Consider the following 18,329-nt stretch of genomic DNA (forward strand, 5'->3'; position numbering starts at 1 on the left):
AACAGCAAGATGAGCTGTCCCTACCTACCTTCAACGCTATGCTCCAACCCTACACCCCAACCCCAACACTCCGTTCTGCCACCTCAGGTTTCTTGGCCCTCCCTCTTGGTTCATGCTCAGCCCACTCCAAGCTCTTCTCTGTCCTTGCACCCCAAATGGTGGAAACAGATTCCCCCTGAAACTAGGACAACAGAGTCCCTGTCCATCTTCCCCCTGAAGCTAGGACAGCAGAGTCAATCTTCCCCCTGACGCTAGGACAGCAGAGACCCTGTCCATCTTCCCCCTGATGCTAGGACAGCAGAGACCCTGTCCATCTTCCCCCTGAAGCTAGGACAGCAGAGTCCCTGTCCATCTCCCCCCCTGATGCTAGGACAGCAGAGTCCCTGTCCATCTTCCCCTTGATGCTAGGACAGCAGAGACCCTGTCTATCTTCCCCCTGAAACTAGGAAAGCAGAGTCCCTGTCCATCTTCCCCCTGAAGCTAGGACAGCAGAGACCCTGTCCATCTTCCCCCTGAAGCTAGGACAGCAGAGTCCCTGTCCATCTTTCTACTGAAGCTAGGACAGCAGAGTCCCTGTCCATCTTCCCCCCTGATGCTAGGACAGCAGAGTAAGGGGTAAGCTAGGACAGCAGAGTCCCTGTCCATCTTCCCCCCTGATGCTAGGACAGCAGAGTCCCTGTCCATCTTCCCCCTGATGCTAGGACAGCAGAGTCCCTGTCCATCTTTCCACTGAAGCTAGGACAGCAGAGTCCCTGTCCATCTTCCCCCTGAAGCTAGGACAGCAGAGTCCCTGTCCATCTTTCCACTGATGCTAGGACAGCAGAGTCCCTGTCCATCTTCCCCCTGAAGCTAGGACAGCAGAGTCCCTGTCCATCTTTCCACTGATGCTAGGACAGCAGAGTCCCTGTCCATCTTCCCCCTGAAGCTAGGACAGCAGAGTCCCTGTCCATATTCCCCCTGAAGCTAGGACAGCAGAGTCCCTGTCCATCTTCCCCCTGAAGCTAGGACAGCAGAGTCCCTGTCCATCTTCCCCCTGAAGCTAGGAAAGCAGAGTCCCTCTCCATCTTTCCACTGAAGCTAGGACAGCAGAGTAAGGGGTAAGCTAGGACAGCAGAGTCCCTGTCCATCTTCCCCCTGAAGCTAGGACAGCAGAGTCCCTGTCCATCTTCCCCCTGAAGCTAGGAAAGCAGAGTCCCTGTCCATCTTTCCACTGAAGCTAGGACAGCAGAGTAAGGGGTAAGCTAGGACAGCAGAGTCCCTGTCCATCTTCCCCCTGAAGCTAGGACAGCAGAGTCCCTGTCCATCTTCCCCCTGAAGCTAGGACAGCAGAGTAAGGGGTAAGCTAGGAAAGCAGAGTCCCTGTCCATCTTCCCCCTGAAGCTAGGACAGCAGAGTAAGGGGTAAGCTAGGAAAGCAGAGTCCCTGTCCATCTTCTCCCTGAAGCTAGGACAGCAGAGTCCCTGTCCATCTTCTGAAAACATCTGAAACCCTACCTCTTCAAAGAGTATCTTAATTAATCCTTCTCACCTCAACTGGAAAAAAACAAAACACACAACCAACACTGGAGCTTAACCCCCGTCCTCCCTCCAGCTCTGACTCCGCTGATAGCTATGTTATTGAGGAAATATTGACTTTCTATCTGTGATATGTGGTTGTCCCAACTAGCTTCAGATGAATGCACTGACTGTAATTGGCTCTGGATAAGAGCATCTGCTAAATGACTAACATGTAAATGTTTTTTTTAACCTTTATTGAACTAGGCAAGTCCGTTAAGAAGAAATTCTTATTTTCAACGACGGCCTAGGAACAGGTCTAGGAACAGTGAGTTAACTGGTCTAGGAACAGTGAGTTAACTGGTCTAGGAACAGTGGGTTAACTGGTCTAGGAACAGTGGGTTAACTGGTCTAGGAACAGTGGGTTAACTGGTCTAGGAACAGTGGGTTAACTGGTCTAGGAACAGTGGGTTAACTGGCCTAGGAACAGTGGGTTAACTGGTCTAGGAACAGTGGGTTAACTGGTCTAGGAACAGTGGGTTAACTGGTCTAGGAACAGTGGGTTAACTGGCCTAGGAACAGTGGGTTAACTGGTCTAGGAACAGTGGGTTAACTGGTCTAGGAACAGTGGGTTAACTGGTCTGGGAACAGTGGGTTAACTGGTCTAGGAACAGTGGGTTAACTTGTCTAGGAACAGTGGGTTAACTGGCCTAGGAACAGTGGGTTAACTGGTCTAGGAACAGTGGGTTAACTGGTCTAGGAACAGTGGGTTAACTGGTCTGGGAACAGTGGGTTAACTGGTCTAGGAACAGTGGGTTAACTTGTCTAGGAACAGTGGGTTAACTGGTCTAGGAACAGTGGGTTAACTGGTCTAGGAACAGTGGGTTAACTGGTCTAGGAACAGTGGGTAGAGGAACATCCGTAGAGTTCTACCCTACCTCACACAGGAAGAGGAACATCCGTAGAGTACGATCCTACCTCACACAGGAAGAGGAACATCCGTAGAGTTCTACCCTACCTCACACAGGAAGAGGAACATCCGTAGAGTATGACCCTACCTCACACAGGAAGAGGAACATCAGTAGAGTACAACCCTACCTAGGACAGCAGAGTCCCTGTCCATCTTCCCCCTGAAGCTAGGAAAGCAGAGTCCCTGTCCATCTTTCCACTGAAGCTAGGACAGCAGAGTAAGGGGTAAGCTAGGACAGCAGAGTCCCTGTCCATCTTCCCCCTGAAGCTAGGACAGCAGAGTCCCTGTCCATCTTCCCCCTGAAGCTAGGAAAGCAGAGTCCCTGTCCATCTTTCCACTGAAGCTAGGACAGCAGAGTAAGGGGTAAGCTAGGACAGCAGAGTCCCTGTCCATCTTCCCCCTGAAGCTAGGACAGCAGAGTCCCTGTCCATCTTCCCCCTGAAGCTAGGACAGCAGAGTAAGGGGTAAGCTAGGAAAGCAGAGTCCCTGTCCATCTTCCCCCTGAAGCTAGGACAGCAGAGTAAGGGGTAAGCTAGGAAAGCAGAGTCCCTGTCCATCTTCTCCCTGAAGCTAGGACAGCAGAGTCCCTGTCCATCTTCTGAAAACATCTGAAACCCTACCTCTTCAAAGAGTATCTTAATTAATCCTTCTCACCTCAACTGGAAAAAAACAAAACACACAACCAACACTGGAGCTTAACCCCCGTCCTCCCTCCAGCTCTGACTCCGCTGATAGCTATGTTATTGAGGAAATATTGACTTTCTATCTGTGATATGTGGTTGTCCCAACTAGCTTCAGATGAATGCACTGACTGTAATTGGCTCTGGATAAGAGCATCTGCTAAATGACTAACATGTAAATGTTTTTTTTAACCTTTATTGAACTAGGCAAGTCCGTTAAGAAGAAATTCTTATTTTCAACGACGGCCTAGGAACAGGTCTAGGAACAGTGAGTTAACTGGTCTAGGAACAGTGAGTTAACTGGTCTAGGAACAGTGGGTTAACTGGTCTAGGAACAGTGGGTTAACTGGTCTAGGAACAGTGGGTTAACTGGTCTAGGAACAGTGGGTTAACTGGTCTAGGAACAGTGGGTTAACTGGCCTAGGAACAGTGGGTTAACTGGTCTAGGAACAGTGGGTTAACTGGTCTAGGAACAGTGGGTTAACTGGTCTAGGAACAGTGGGTTAACTGGCCTAGGAACAGTGGGTTAACTGGTCTAGGAACAGTGGGTTAACTGGTCTAGGAACAGTGGGTTAACTGGTCTGGGAACAGTGGGTTAACTGGTCTAGGAACAGTGGGTTAACTTGTCTAGGAACAGTGGGTTAACTGGTCTAGGAACAGTGGGTTAACTGGTCTAGGAACAGTGGGTTAACTGGTCTAGGAACAGTGGGTAGAGGAACATCCGTAGAGTTCTACCCTACCTCACACAGGAAGAGGAACATCCGTAGAGTACGATCCTACCTCACACAGGAAGAGGAACATCCGTAGAGTTCTACCCTACCTCACACAGGAAGAGGAACATCCGTAGAGTATGACCCTACCTCACACAGGAAGAGGAACATCAGTAGAGTACAACCCTACCTCACACAGGAAGAGGTACAGGTCCTAATCCAGGCATTTGTCATCTCTGGACCACTGCAACTCGCTGCAACTCGCTGTTGTCAGGGCCCCCCGCTTGTGTCATCAAACCCCTGCAACTAAAGTGGTTTCTTGTCAAACAACATTTTCAATCACATCCTTATCTGGAGGACATGTGGATAAACAGGTTTATGTAAAGCCCTGCATGTTTATTTCTAAAGTCTCATGGAACGTAGGCCTACATTGAACACCACACATTGTCTGCTACTGTAGTCTGAATGATAGAACAGCTATTTCCATGTTAAAATGTTATGAGATGCATTTTCTCCATAGTTTTTTATGGTAGACCACTCTGTTAGACCTACATTGTGATCAAATAGCCACAGTAGCCTAGTTGATGGTAGACCACTCTGTTAGACCTACATTCTGATCAAATAGCCACAGTAGCCTAGTTGATGGTAGACCACTCTGTTAGACCTACATTCTGATCAAATAGCCACAGTAGCCTAGTTGATGGTAGACCACTCTGTTAGACCTACATTCTGATCAAATAGCCACAGTAGCCTAGTTGATGGTAGACCACTCTGTTAGACCTACATTGTGATCAAATAGCCACAGTAGCCTAGTTGATGGTAGACCACTCTGTTAGACCTACATTCTGATCAAATAGCCACAGTAGCCTAGTTGATGGTAGACCACTCTGTTAGACCTACATTGTGATCAAATAGCCACAGTAGCCTAGTTGATGGTAGACCACTCTGTTAGACCTACATTGTGATCAAATAGCCACAGTAGCCTAGTTGATGGTAGACCACTCTGTTAGACCTACATTCTGATCAAATAGCCACAGTAGCCTAGTTGATGGTAGACCACTCTGTTAGACCTACACTGTGATCAAATAGCCACAGTAGCCTAGTTGATGGTAGACCACTCTGTTAGACCTACATTCTGATCAAATAGCCACAGTAGCCTAGTTGATGGTAGACCACTCTGTTAGACCTACATTGTGATCAAATAGCCACAGTAGCCTAGTTGATGGTAGACCACTCTGTTAGACCTACATTCTGATCAAATAGCCACAGTAGCCTAGTTGATGGTAGACCACTCTGTTAGACCTACATTCTGATCAAATAGCCCCAGTAGCCTAGTTGATGGTAGACCACTCTGTTAGACCTACATTGTGATCAAATAGCCCCAGTAGCCTAGTTGATGGTAGACCACTCTGTTAGACCTACATTGTGATCAAATAGCCCCAGTAGCCTAGTTGATGGTAGACCACTCTGTTAGACCTACATTCTGATCAAATAGCCACAGTAGCCTAGTTGATGGTAGACCACTCTGTTAGACCTACATTGTGATCAAATAGCCACAGTAGCCTAGTTGATGGTAGACCACTCTGTTAGACCTACATTCTGATCAAATAGCCACAGTAGCCTAGTTGATGGTAGACCACTCTGTTAGACCTACATTCTGATCAAATAGCCCCAGTAGCCTAGTTGATGGTAGACCACTCTGTTAGACCTACATTCTGATCAAATAGCCACAGTAGCCTAGTTGATGGTAGACCACTCTGTTAGACCTACATTGTGATCAAATAGCCACAGTAGCCTAGTTGATGGTAGACCACTCTGTTAGACCTACATTCTGATCAAATAGCCCCAGTAGCCTAGTTGATGGTAGACCACTCTGTTAGACCTACATTGTGATCAAATAGCCCCAGTAGCCTAGTTGATGGTAGACCACTCTGTTAGACCTACATTCTGATCAAATAGCCACAGTAGCCTAGTTGATGGTAGACCACTCTGTTAGACCTACATTCTGATCAAATAGCCACAGTAGCCTAGTTGATGGTAGACCACTCTGTTAGACCTACATTCTGATCAAATAGCCCCAGTAGCCTAGTTGATGGTAGACCACTCTGTTAGACCTACATTCTGATCAAATAGCCCCAGTAGCCTAGTTGATGGTAGACCACTCTGTTAGACCTACATTGTGATCAAATAGCCCCAGTAGCCTAGTTGATGGTAGACCACTCTGTTAGACCTACATTGTGATCAAATAGCCCCAGTAGCCTAGTTGATGGTAGACCACTCTGTTAGACCTACATTCTGATCAAATAGCCACAGTAGCCTAGTTGATGGTAGACCACTCTGTTAGACCTACATTCTGATCAAATAGCCCCAGTAGCCTAGTTGATGGTAGACCACTCTGTTAGACCTACATTGTGATCAAATAGCCCCAGTAGCCTAGTTGATGGTAGACCACTCTGTTAGACCTACATTGTGATCAAATAGCCACAGTAGCCTAGTTGATGGTAGACCACTCTGTTAGACCTACATTCTGATCAAATAGCCCCAGTAGCCTAGTTGATGGTAGACCACTCTGTTAGACCTACATTGTGATCAAATAGCCACAGTAGCCTAGTTGATGGTAGACCACTCTGTTAGACCTACATTCTGATCAAATAGCCCCAGTAGCCTAGTTGATGGTAGACCACTCTGTTAGACCTACATTCTGATCAAATAGCCACAGTAGCCTAGTTGATGGTAGACCACTCTGTTAGACCTACATTCTGATCAAATAGCCACAGTAGCCTAGTTGATGGTAGACCACTCTGTTAGACCTACATTGTGATCAAATAGCCACAGTAGCCTAGTTGATGGTAGACCACTCTGTTAGACCTACATTCTGATCAAATAGCCACAGTAGCCTAGTTGATGGTAGACCACTCTGTTAGACCTACATTGTGATCAAATAGCCCCAGTAGCCTAGTTGATGGTAGACCACTCTGTTAGACCTACATTCTGATCAAATAGCCACAGTAGCCTAGTTGATGGTAGACCACTCTGTTAGACCTACATTCTGATCAAATAGCCACAGTAGCCTAGTTGATGGTAGACCACTCTGTTAGACCTACACTGTGATCAAATAGCCCCAGTAGCCTAGTTGATGGTAGACCACTCTGTTAGACCTACATTGTGATCAAATAGCCCCAGTAGCCTAGTTGATGGTAGACCACTCTGTTAGACCTACATTCTGATCAAATAGCCCCAGTAGCCTAGTTGATGGTAGACCACTCTGTTAGACCTACACTGTGATCAAATAGCCCCAGTAGCCTAGTTGATGGTAGACCACTCTGTTAGACCTACATTCTGATCAAATAGCCACAGTAGCCTAGTTGATGGTAGACCACTCTGTTAGACCTACATTGTGATCAAATAGCCCCAGTAGCCTAGTTGATGGTAGACCACTCTGTTAGACCTACATTCTGATCAAATAGCCCCAGTAGCCTAGTTGATGGTAGACCACTCTGTTAGACCTACATTGTGATCAAATAGCCCCAGTAGCCTAGTTGATGGTAGACCACTCTGTTAGACCTACATTCTGATCAAATAGCCCCAGTAGCCTAGTTGATGGTAGACCACTCTGTTAGACCTACATTGTGATCAAATAGCCCCAGTAGCCTAGTTGATGGTAGACCACTCTGTTAGACCTACATTCTGATCAAATAGCCCCAGTAGCCTAGTTGATGGTAGACCACTCTGTTAGACCTACATTCTGATCAAATAGCCCCAGTAGCCTAGTTGATGGTAGACCACTCAGTTAGACCTACATTGTGATCAAATAGCCCCAGTAGCCTAGTTGATGGTAGACCACTCTGTTAGACCTACATTCTGATCAAATAGCCACAGTAGCCTAGTTGATGGTAGACCACTCTGTTAGACCTACATTCTGATCAAATAGCCACAGTAGCCTAGTTGATGGTAGACCACTCTGTTAGACCTACATTCTGATCAAATAGCCCCAGTAGCCTAGTTGATGGTAGACCACTCTGTTAGACCTACATTCTGATCAAATAGCCACAGTAGCCTAGTTGATGGTAGACCACTCTGTTAGACCTACATTCTGATCAAATAGCCCCAGTAGCCTAGTTGATGGTAGACCACTCTGTTAGACCTACATTGTGATCAAATAGCCCCAGTAGCCTAGTTGATGGTAGACCACTCTGTTAGACCTACATTCTGATCAAATAGCCCCAGTAGCCTAGTTGATGGTAGACCACTCTGTTAGACCTACATTGTGATCAAATAGCCACAGTAGCCTAGTTGATGGTAGACCACTCTGTTAGACCTACATTCTGATCAAATAGCCCCAGTAGCCTAGTTGATGGTAGACCACTCTGTTAGACCTACATTGTGATCAAATAGCCCCAGTAGCCTAGTTGATGGTAGACCACTCTGTTAGACCTACATTCTGATCAAATAGCCACAGTAGCCTAGTTGATGGTAGACCACTCTGTTATACCTACATTCTGATCAAATAGCCACAGTAGCCTAGTTGATGGTAGACCACTCTGTTAGACCTACATTCTGATCAAATAGCCCCAGTAGCTTAGTTGATGGTAGACCACTCTGTTAGACCTACATTGTGATCAAATAGCCCCAGTAGCCTAGTTGATGGTAGACCACTCTGTTAGACCTACATTCTGATCAAATAGCCACAGTAGCCTAGTTGATGGTAGACCACTCTGTTAGACCTACATTGTGATCAAATAGCCCCAGTAGCCTAGTTGATGGTAGACCACTCTGTTAGACCTACATTGTGATCAAATAGCCACAGTAGCCTAGTTGATGGTAGACCACTCTGTTAGACCTACATTCTGATCAAATAGCCCCAGTAGCCTAGTTGATGGTAGACCACTCTGTTAGACCTACATTGTGATCAAATAGCCACAGTAGCCTAGTTGATGGTAGACCACTCTGTTAGACCTACATTCTGATCAAATAGCCACAGTAGCCTAGTTGATGGTAGACCACTCTGTTAGACCTACATTCTGATCAAATAGCCCCAGTAGCCTAGTTGATGGTAGACCACTCTGTTAGACCTACATTGTGATCAAATAGCCCCAGTAGCCTAGTTGATGGTAGACCACTCTGTTAGACCTACATTCTGATCAAATAGCCACAGTAGCCTAGTTGATGGTAGACCACTCTGTTAGACCTACATTGTGATCAAATAGCCCCAGTAGCCTAGTTGATGGTAGACCACTCTGTTAGACCTACATTGTGATCAAATAGCCCCAGTAGCCTAGTTGATGGTAGACCACTCTGTTAGACCTACATTCTGATCAAATAGCCCCAGTAGCCTAGTTGATGGTAGACCACTCTGTTAGACCTACATTCTGATCAAATAGCCCCAGTAGCCTAGTTGATGGTAGACCACTCTGTTAGACCTACATTGTGATCAAATAGCCACAGTAGCCTAGTTGATGGTAGACCACTCTGTTAGACCTACATTCTGATCAAATAGCCCCAGTAGCCTAGTTGATGGTAGACCACTCTGTTAGACCTACATTCTGATCAAATAGCCACAGTAGCCTAGTTGATGGTAGACCACTCTGTTAGACCTACATTCTGATCAAATAGCCACAGTAGCCTAGTTGATGGTAGACCACTCTGTTAGACCTACATTGTGATCAAATAGCCCCAGTAGCCTAGTTGATGGTAGACCACTCTGTTAGACCTACATTCTGATCAAATAGCCCCAGTAGCCTAGTTGATGGTAGACCACTCTGTTAGACCTACATTCTGATCAAATAGCCACAGTAGCCTAGTTGATGGTAGACCACTCTGTTAGACCTACATTCTGATCAAATAGCCCCAGTAGCCTAGTTGATGGTAGACCACTCTTTTAGACCTACATTGTGATCAAATAGCCCCAGTAGCCTAGTTGATGGTAGACCACTCTGTTAGACCTACATTGTGATCAAATAGCCACAGTAGCCTAGTTGATGGTAGACCACTCTGTTAGACCTACATTCTGATCAAATAGCCCCAGTAGCCTAGTTGATGGTAGACCACTCTGTTAGACCTACATTCTGATCAAATAGCCCCAGTAGCCTAGTTGATGGTAGACCACTCTGTTAGACCTACATTGTGATCAAATAGCCCCAGTAGCCTAGTTGATGGTAGACCACTCTGTTAGACCTACATTGTGATCAAATAGCCCCAGTAGCCTAGTTGATGGTAGACCACTCTGTTAGACCTACATTGTGATCAAATAGCCCCAGTAGCCTAGTTGATGGTAGACCACTCTGTTAGACCTACATTCTGATCAAATAGCCCCAGTAGCCTAGTTGATGGTAGACCACTCTGTTAGACCTACATTCTGATCAAATAGCCCCAGTAGCCTAGTTGATGGTAGACCACTCTGTTAGACCTACATTGTGATCAAATAGCCACAGTAGCCTAGTTGATGGTAGACCACTCTGTTAGACCTACATTGTGATCAAATAGCCCCAGTAGCCTAGTTGATGGTAGACCACTCTGTTAGACCTACATTCTGATCAAATAGCCCCAGTAGCCTAGTTGATGGTAGACCACTCTGTTAGACCTACATTCTGATCAAATAGCCCCAGTAGCCTAGTTGATGGTAGACCACTCTGTTAGACCTACATTGTGATCAAATAGCCACAGTAGCCTAGTTGATGGTAGACCACTCTGTTAGACCTACATTCTGATCAAATAGCCACAGTAGCCTAGTTGATGGTAGACCACTCTGTTAGACCTACATTCTGATCAAATAGCCCCAGTAGCCTAGTTGATGGTAGACCACTCTGTTAGACCTACATTGTGATCAAATAGCCACAGTAGCCTAGTTGATGGTAGACCACTCTGTTAGACCTACATTCTGATCAAATAGCCCCAGTAGCCTAGTTGATGGTAGACCACTCTGTTAGACCTACATTGTGATCAAATAGCCCCAGTAGCCTAGTTGATGGTAGACCACTCTGTTAGACCTACATTCTGATCAAATAGCCACAGTAGCCTAGTTGATGGCTGTCTGAAACTATAGTTTAAAGTGTGTACAGCCTCAGCCTTCACAATAAAAGCGCACTGGAAGTCGCACAGAATTTTCACAACCTTCAAGTTTGCGCTCAGCAGACCGGAAATTTGCTCAGTGCCGAAAAAAATGAGAGGGAACATTGGTGATGAGTACAATTTGTTTTCTTTATCTGCTGTGGTCTAGTACTGTGTTTTGCTAGCTAGGACCATCTACTTTAAGTGTTGCCTGTTCCCCCAATGTCCTACTTAGTGTGTGAACTGCTGACTGATCATAATTTGCAGTTAGTTGTTGACACATCACCCAGGATTAAAGAGCAGGGCAATTTGTTATTATTGTTGTGTTGGTAATCAGGATCAAGGGGCAGGGCAATGTGTTACTGTTGTTGTGTTGGTAATCAGAGGCTGTATTGGAGGGGAAGTGGTTTCACCTCTCCTAGGCAATCAGTAATTAGTACAGGGAGGTGTGCTCTCCACCTCTGCTAGACAATTAGGAATTATTTTTAGTACTTCAGTCTCCCCTGGTTTCTCAGCGGTGGTCGTGTCAGCAAAACTAAGACCGTCTTCGAGGAAGGGTCCACACCACTCTCTCACTTGAGTATCTTACCTAGTTATTTTCTGATTATCTCATTTTGCTCTTTTGTAGCTTTGTCAACTCTGTGTGTTTTCTAAACCTGTTCACTCTTCTCCCTGTAAGCTTTACAGATGCTCCCCACCCCTTGGCTGCAACTCTTCTAATTTAGACCTGGTGCACAACCCTTTTGGGAACTGCCCTTCAGACCTTTGACTTTTTGGCCCTGATGGAGACATGGATCACCCCAGAGAACACTGCTACTTCAGCTGCTCTCTCTTCACCTCACTATGTTTCTCTCATAGTCTGAGAGCATCTGGTTGTCACGGTGATGGCACAGGGCTACTCATTTCTCCTAAGTGGAGATGACCTCTTTTCTGGCTGTGACATGCTGTCACTGTCACTTGTCCACTCAAACTTAACATTATTGTCATCTATCTCCCACCAGGTGCCCTTGGAGAGTTCCACAATGACCTTGACACCTTGGAGAGGTGACGATGGCTCACCGCTCTTAGTACTCTGTGACTTCAACCGCTCTTAGTACTCTGTGACTTCAACCGCTCTTAGTACTCGGTGACTTCAACCGCTCTTAGTACTCGGTGACTTCAACCGCTCTTAGTACTCGGTGACTTCAACCTCCCGATGTCTGCCTTTGCTAAATTTCTTTGCAACTGTCTTTTCCCCTCCTTTCCTCTTGACCTCACCCTTTCCCAGAAGCCTCCAACTCACAAGGACTTCCTCTTTACTAGAGGTCTACTAATCTAACTGCAACCTCCCCCCCCCCAGGCTCCTGAGTGGTGCAGCGGTCTAAGTACTGCATCTCAGTGCAAGAAGTGTCACAACAGTCCCTGGTTCGAATCCAGGCTGTATCACATCCAGCTGTGATTGGGATTCCAATAGGGCGGCGCACGTTTGGCCACAGTAGGCAGTCATAGTAAATAAGAATTTGTTCTTAACTGACTTGCCTACTTAAATAACTACTTTGTTTCCTTTTCTCCAACCCTTAGCCCCTAACCAGATGCTCGAGCGACGTCGCAATCTTTGCTCGCTCTCCCACTACTCTATCCTCTTCTATCCTATGATCTCTGCCTTCTGATAAATTCTTCTCCCTCCTGTCTCCTGATTTTTGCCTCTTTGACTCAACTCCTTTCCTCCTGGCCAGCTCGGCCCTCCCCTCCTGCTCCGTGGCTGAGTGAGGTTGATGACATCCGCTCCTCATTCACTTAGCCTATTGGGACCAGTGGACTCTACACCACCTCTTTCTCCCCTCTCTCCAGATGAAATCCTGCAACTAGTGAGGTCTGGCCATACAACAACCTGCCAGCTCGACCCCATCCCCTCCTCTGTTCTCCAGACCATCTCTGGAGGCCTTCTCCCTTTTCTCCCATCAACTCTTCCCTGGCTGCGTCAACTCATCTGACGTCAAACTATAGACCTGTGTCCCTCTTCTTTCTCCTCTGTTCTCATCCTCCTAGATCTATCCGCTGCCTTCGACACCGTGGACCATTAGATCCTCCTCTCCACCCTCTCAGGGCTGGGAGTCTCAGGCTCTATCAGATCCTCCTCTCCAGCCTCTCAGGGCTGGGCGTCTCAGACTCCATCAGATCCTCCTCTCCACCCTCTCAGGGCTGGGTGTCTCAGGCTCTATTAGATCCTTCTCTCCACCCTCTCAGGGATGGGCACAGTGTTGCCCTCCCAGAGTACAAAGAACCTTGTTGTGACCCTGGACAACACCCTGTTCTCTGCAAACATCAAAGCAGTGACCCACTCCTGCAGGTTCAGGCTCTACAACATCTGTAGAGTACGACCCTACCTCACACAGGAAGCGGTACAGGTCCTAATCCAGGCACTCGTCATGTCCCGTCTGGACTACTGCCATCAAACCCCTGCAACTAATCCAGAACGCTGCAGCCCTCCTGGCTTTCAACCTTCCCAAGTTCTCTAACGTCACCCCGCTCTTCCGCACACCAAGAGGAACTGTCCCTCCCTACCTTCAGGCTATGCTCAAACCCAACACCCGAACACTCAGTTCTGCCACCTCTGGTCTCTTGGCCCCCTACGGGAGGGCAGGTCCTGCTCGGCCCAGTCCAAACTCTTCTCGGTTCTCGCACCCCTGCAGTTAGGACATCAGAGTCCCTGCCCATCTTCTGAAAGCATCATAATTAATCCCTCACCTCGACCTCACCTTAACCCCCCCCCCGGTATGTTCTGGACTGGGAGACCGTGAAGAGAGCTCTGGTGGCTTGTCTTGTGGGGTATGCATGTGTGTCTGAGCTGTGTGCTAGTAGTTTAAACAGACCTCTGGTGGCTTGTCTTGTGGGGTATGTATGGGTGTCTGAGCTGTGTGCTAGTAGTTTAAACAGACAGCTTCATGCATTCAACATGTCAATACTTCTCAAAAATACAAGTAGTGATGAAGTCAATCTCTAATAAGGTGAACAGTTGCAGTCTAACAAGATGCTCCCACAATCTCTGATAATGTGAAAAGTTGCAGTCTAACAAGATGCGCCCACAATCTTTCTATTATACATTTTTCTCAGCCAATCATCAGTCAATTGTTTTAAGTGTCACACATGTTGAATGTCCTTCCCTATAACTGTGCTGAAAATCTATTAATTTGATTTAAAAAACAAACAAATTGTTTACTAATTGTTGGTAACAGTGAATAGTCTGCTGTTTGAGTCAGCATCAAGGGTGCTTTGATATTCTTGGGAATTACTTTTGATTCCCTCCAAATAGGAGTGGCAATATAGTCTGCTATCTTCCAAGCTGTCAGACCCCGGTGTCATGTCATTTCTGATAGACCTCTTCCACACTCACTTTATAATGGTTGTCTTTCATAATCCGGTCAGTTATGCATGGATGTGTTGGTTCAGAATTGGTTGTTGGCATTTGCTTGCTTGTCTTGCCAATGAAAAAGTCATTTTGTGACGAATGAGCCATCTGATTCAATGAATGATGGAGCTGCTTTGTTTGCCCAAGGTTTCATTGGCGGTGCTTTTTACTATCATTCTCTTTGTAATTTATCTTTTGTTTCATAGTGTTTCTTCTTTTTGCTTAGTCACATGATTTCTCAATTTGCAGTATGTATGACGATCAGCTGTGTAGCCTTATTTGCCATTCCTTTTGCCTCATCCCTCTCAAACATGTTTCAATTCCTCATTAATCCACGGGGATTAAAAAAAAAAAATCACGGTCATTTTCTTAATGGGTTTATGCTTATTAGTAACTTCAAGAAGCAATTTCATAAATGTGTCAAGTATGGTGTCTGGTTGCTCCTCATTACAGACCAGCAAATATTCTTTACATCTTCAACTTAGGAATCACTACAACACCTCTTATACGCTTGCTGTTTGGGGTTTTAGGCCGGGTTTCTGTATAAGCACTTTGTGACATCTGCTTATGTAAAAAGGGCTTTATAAAAATATATATTTGATACATTAGGCCCAGCCTTTAGAACTTTGGTTTTCTAGATATGATGGGTATGATATTATAATCACTACATCCTATGGATCTGGATACTACTTGTCTTGCCCGACTCATGCCTCTCCCTTGAGATGAATGAGCTAGCCAAGGTTACCCCAGCTTCAGGCCTATTACCTACGGATGTTGCCGTTCCAGCCCGGTCCCAATTCTAGTGACCTGCTGGTACCAACCGCACCACTGGTTTTACACTCTGCAGCCGACAGCTGGGGTGGGAGAAACCTTTATTAAAAAACCACTCAGCAAGATGTCTAGCTCGGGGGTAGGGCGACCCATAGTTCATCAGGCTCTAGACTGTTTCCCCTCGGCAACGGTTATCATTAAATAAATATTAGTTTGACACCTACGGGTACCCATCACCCACCCTTCATCTGTGGACCTGGAGTTACTCAACGTAATGGGACCTAGTGTCCTACAAAAACAAGAAGGTATCGTTACCGTGTCAGCCTTAGCGTAACATCCAAAAAACATTCCTACGTTTCCCATTGGTAGAAAGACAGAGGAACCCTCTAGTTCGGTCAGCCTGACTGGTTAGGGTCAACAAGATTGTTCTGGGGGAAATCCACTTTCTTTTTGTTATTCAAGCAAAGCCCTTTACACTTTACTGTCTCTCCTAGAGGAAATGTGTTCGTCCTAAAGAAGAATACGAAAGAAGAAGAATACGAAAGATATGTCCCTCTAAAGAGCCTCTGATGTCTCAGAAGAATTCAGAAGACTTCAACACCAATGTTCCAAAAGTTGAATGAAAAAACAAGAAATAATAACAAAAAGCTCCTCTAAGCAAAACGACCATTCTAACCGTTAAACAATTACTTATATACTGTCAATGAATCAATCAATCAAATGTATTTATAAAGGCCTTTTTCCATCAGCTGATATCTCAAAGTGCTGTACAGAAAACCCAGCCTAAAACCCCAAACAGCAAGCAATGCAGGTGTAGAAGCACGGTGGCTAGGAAAAAACTCCCTAGAAAGGCCAGAACCTAGGAAGAAACCTAGAGAGGAACCAGGCTCTGAGGGGTGGGCCAGTCCTCTTCTGGCTGTGCCGGGTGGATATTATAACAGAACATGGCCAAGATGTTCAAACGTTCATAGATGACCAGCAGGGTCAGATAATAATAATCACAGTGGTTGCAGAGGGTGCAACAGGTCAGCACCTCAGGAGTAAATGTCAGTTGGCTTTTCATAGTCGATCATTCAGAGTTAGAGACAGCAGGTGCGGTAGAGAGAGTTGAAAACAGCAGGTCTGGGACAGGTAGCATGCCCGGTGAACAGGTCAGGGTTCCATAGCCGCAGGCAGAACAGTTGAAACTGGAGCAGCAGCACGACCATGTGGACTGGGGACAACAAGGAGTCATCATGCCAGGTAGTCCTAAGACTTGGTCCCAGGGCTCAGGTACTCCGGGAGGGAGAGGGAGAGAATTAGAGTGAGCATACTTCATTTCACACAAGACACCGGATAAGACAGGAGAAATACTCCAGACATAACAAACTGACCCTAGACCCCTGTCATATTCCCCTACACAACTCCTCCCTCAAAACCGGTTACATCTGGTCCATACTGGACACCCCCTCCCCAAACCCCCAGTCCTTGTTGCTGACGTTATCTTCCAGAAGGACGTCAAAGAAGGAGGTTGGTAGAAGTTAATGTTTAATCACACTTCTCTCTGCCTCTGTTCTGGTAATTCCCCTGGCTCCACCTTTGACTCTGCTGATGCTGGTGTCGAAGGCGAAGGTCCTGTTTTACTTTCACAACGACTTCCTGCCTTTATGGCTTCCTGCTCCCTCTGATCCAGAATCAGCTGTATAGACCTCCGAATACAACAGGTGTAGGTAGACCTTACAGTGAAATGCTTACTTTCAAGCCCTTAAACAACAATGCAGTTAAATGAAAATACCAACAAAAAAAAAGTAAGCGATAAGAATAACAACTTATTGAAGAGCAGCATTAAATAACAATAGCGGGGAGAAATGCAAATAGTCTGGGTAGCCGTTTGATTAGCTGTTCAGGAGTCTTATGGCTTGGGGGTAGAAGCTGTTCTGGAGCCTCTTGGACCTAGACTTTCTTGCTGTGCGGTAGCAGAGAGAACAGTCTATGACTAGGGTGGCTGGTGTCTTTGACAATTTTTAGGGCCTTCCTCTGACACCGCCTGGTATAGAGGTCCTGGATGGCAGGAAGCTTGGCCCCGGTGATGTACTGGGCTGTACGCACTACCCTCTGTAGTGCCTTGCGGTCGGAGGCCGAGCAATTGCCATACCAGGCGGTGATGCAACCTGTCAGGGTACTCTCGATGTTGCAGCTGTAGAACCTTTTGAGGAGCTGAGGACCAATGGCAAATCTTTTCAGTTTCCTGAGGGGGAATAGGTTTTGTCGTGCCCTCTTCATGACTGTCTTGGTGTGCTCAGCAGGAGTGAGGGTTACATCCAAACCTCGGGTCACCACATTCTTTAGGGCAGATTTCTTTAGCATTAGTAAAGATGTGATCAATATGTGGATGATGTCGTTATTGTGTTGTTTGTAACTACCCTGGTAGGTTGACTGATAACCTGAACCAGGTTGCAGGAACTGGTTACAGTTGGAAGATTTTTCGTTGAGTTGGCAGCTTGATGAAAGCCAGTCAATATTTAAATCACCCAGAAAATATACTTCTCTGTTGATATCACAAACATTATCAAGCATTTCACACATATTATCCAGATACTGACTGTTAGCACTAGCTAGCTGTCTTTTGTGATATGTGGTTGTGTTGACTTGTATTTCCGTCAGCTTCAACTGTCTAATTCTAGTGCTTGTTTTTCTTTGTTGTGCTAGTCCATAATGTGTGTTCTCCCTCCTTCCTAGGAGAGAAGCCGTATATCTGTGAGATCTGTGGGAAGAGTTTCACCAGTCGTCCCAACATGAAGCGTCACCGCCGGACCCATACGGGGGAGAAGCCGTACCCTTGCGAGGTGTGTGGTCAGAGGTTCCGTTTCTCCAACATGCTCAAAGCGCACAAGGAGAAGTGCATCCGGGTCAGCAACCCCATGGTAACTGACAACAACGACTCGCTGGGTGTCGACCCCCCCTCCCCAACTGTTTCTGCGGACCCTGCTGCGATTGGTCAGGTGGTTTTAGGGGCGGTGCTCCCGGGGGCAATGCACCACCATGCCACGCCCCTCTCCCTCCCCCTGATCCACTCCCTGGGGGGGCTGCCCCACACCCCCGCCCCCCACCTTCCCCTTTTCCACCCTTCTTCTCTGTCAGGATGGGCTCCAACATCTAGCTAACGCACTCCGCTCTGCTAACAGACCAGACCGCTAGCATCCATCTACTCTACAACACTCAGCTAAAAGACTGCTAGCATCCATCTACTCCACAATGCTCTGCTAACAGACTGCTAGCATCCATCTACTC

At 46.5% G+C, this 18,329-nt stretch overlaps 1 protein-coding gene across 1 annotated transcript in view; it reads left to right on the top strand.

Moving 5' to 3' along the window:
- Nucleotides 1–18,329, top strand: part of zbtb47b (zinc finger and BTB domain containing 47b) — a 214,936-nt gene extending 196,607 nt beyond the window's left edge. The window contains 2 exon segments of the mRNA XM_036945625.2: nucleotides 17,778–18,155; nucleotides 18,158–18,329. Coding sequence (XP_036801520.2) covers nucleotides 17,778–18,155; nucleotides 18,158–18,198 — 419 coding nt within the window. The 3' untranslated portion in view covers nucleotides 18,199–18,329.

This window comes from Oncorhynchus mykiss, chromosome 15 (assembly GCF_057628025.1).
Source record: "Oncorhynchus mykiss isolate SJ-2025 chromosome 15, ASM5762802v1, whole genome shotgun sequence".
NCBI classification, from domain to species: domain Eukaryota; kingdom Metazoa; phylum Chordata; class Actinopteri; order Salmoniformes; family Salmonidae; genus Oncorhynchus; species Oncorhynchus mykiss.